Source organism: Dipodomys ordii, unplaced genomic scaffold, assembly GCF_000151885.1.
Source record: "Dipodomys ordii isolate 6190 unplaced genomic scaffold, Dord_2.0 Scaffold27, whole genome shotgun sequence".
NCBI lineage: Eukaryota > Metazoa > Chordata > Mammalia > Rodentia > Heteromyidae > Dipodomys > Dipodomys ordii.
Genome location: NW_012267243.1, coordinates 2,061,314 through 2,062,867, shown reverse-complemented (window position 1 = coordinate 2,062,867; position 1,554 = coordinate 2,061,314). Strand labels below are relative to the sequence as shown.

General features: G+C 46.5%; 1 protein-coding gene across 1 annotated transcript; it reads right to left on the bottom strand.

The window, feature by feature from the left end:
• Nucleotides 1–361: 361 nt before the first annotated feature.
• LOC105985096 (olfactory receptor 2B11-like) lies at nucleotides 362–1,318 on the bottom strand. Its single transcript, XM_013015504.1, has one exon. It carries the CDS (start codon nucleotides 1,316–1,318, stop codon nucleotides 362–364), a length of 957 nt encoding a protein of 318 aa, XP_012870958.1.
• Nucleotides 1,319–1,554: the final 236 nt, after the last annotated feature.

The following is a 1,554-nucleotide window of genomic DNA, read 5'->3' as shown; positions in this document are numbered from 1 at the left end:
GATAATTGAAAAGGAAGAAAGCAGCTTAAAAAGAGACAAATTGAGGGTGGTAAAAGAAAAAGGAAAAAAAAGAAGAGCCAGAAAATTAGAAATGAAATAATTCAATAAACAGAATTACTTAAATCTATAAAAACACATGGCCTATTAGAATTACATGTTCAGAATCAGCTTAGCTTGTAAACCTCAAGAATTATGATCATGTAAGGGGTCAGATGTTTGGGATAGAGGATTTTTGAGGTTCTCAAATCTCTCAAAATACTTTCTGCTTAGCTACTAATTCTGGAAATGTAAGATGCTCTGAGCAAATAAGACATTTGCCCAATGTTCTTGAATAGATGGCGAGCGCCACATCTTCAGATCGTCACGATCTGCACAGCCTCCTGATCCTCACAAGGAGTCTTCTGAGAGCTCCCTTCACATCCTTATTCCTCAGCGTATAGATAAAGGGATTCAGGGTGGGGGTGACTATGGAATAGAAGAGAGAGATAAACTTGCCCTGCTCCTGGGAGTGTCTGGAGGGGGGCTGCACATACATGTAGATGGCAGGTAGGTAGAAGAGAGAGACCACCACCAGGTGGGAAGAACAAGTCCCAAAGGCCTTGTGCCTTCCCTTGGAAGACTGGATCCTGAGCACAGCTCGGGCAATGAAGCCATAGGAGAGAAGGATGAGAGCTAGGGGGACAAGCACAAAGAAGGCCACCACCACCGCTAGTGTTGTATCATTCACGGTCGTGTCAGCACAGGACAATTTGATCATGGCTGGCACCTCACAAAAGAAGTTGTTTAGCACCTGCCGCCCACAGAAAGGCAATTGTACAGTCAGAACCACTTGCACGAGAGAGTTGCCAAAGCCACTGAGCCAGGCCACAGCCACCAGCTGCTGGCAGAGAGAGCGGTGCATGATCAGGGCATACCGGAGGGGCTCGCAGATGGCCACGTAGCGATCCAGGGCCATGATGGCCAAAATAATGCATTCAGTGCCTCCCAACCAGTGGAAAATTGCATATTGCACTGTGCAGCCTCCATAGCTGATGGTCTTCTTGGAGCTGCCAATGTTGAACAGTATTTGGGGGACCGTGGTGGTGGTATAGCAGAGATCCAGGAAGGACAGGTGGCTGAGGAAGATGTACATAGGGCTCTGGAGTTGGGGATCCAGGCGGGATACCAGGATGATGGAAATGTTTCCCAACATTGCCAGCACATAAGAGACCAGGAGGACCACAAAGAGAGGGAGCTCAAGCCATGGTCGGTCAGAAATACCCACAAGGATGAAATCTGTCAGGGAATTCCCCAAAGAGCTCTGGTTGTCATTTCTCATGCTGAGGCATCTTCTGGTAGCTGTTAAGAGGTTCAAATAAATAACTTCTGAGCTAAATAGTGAAATCGTTTTCAGATGCCAGTGTCTTCTCTTTCTTGGTAACAGCCCTGTCTTACCATTCTTACCTCTGCGGAGACACTGGGATGTGGAGAAGTCAGAAGCAAAGTCAGAACAGCAGCATACAATTCATAGTTTCTCCTTTCTCTTTGTGATCTTAACTAAACCGTGTAGTATCT

What these genes read in the sequence shown, in the direction of transcription:
- LOC105985096 (XM_013015504.1), bottom strand. Translation starts at nt 1,318, where the DNA reads ATGAGAAATGACAACCAGAGCTCTTTGGGGAATTCCCTGACAGATTTC.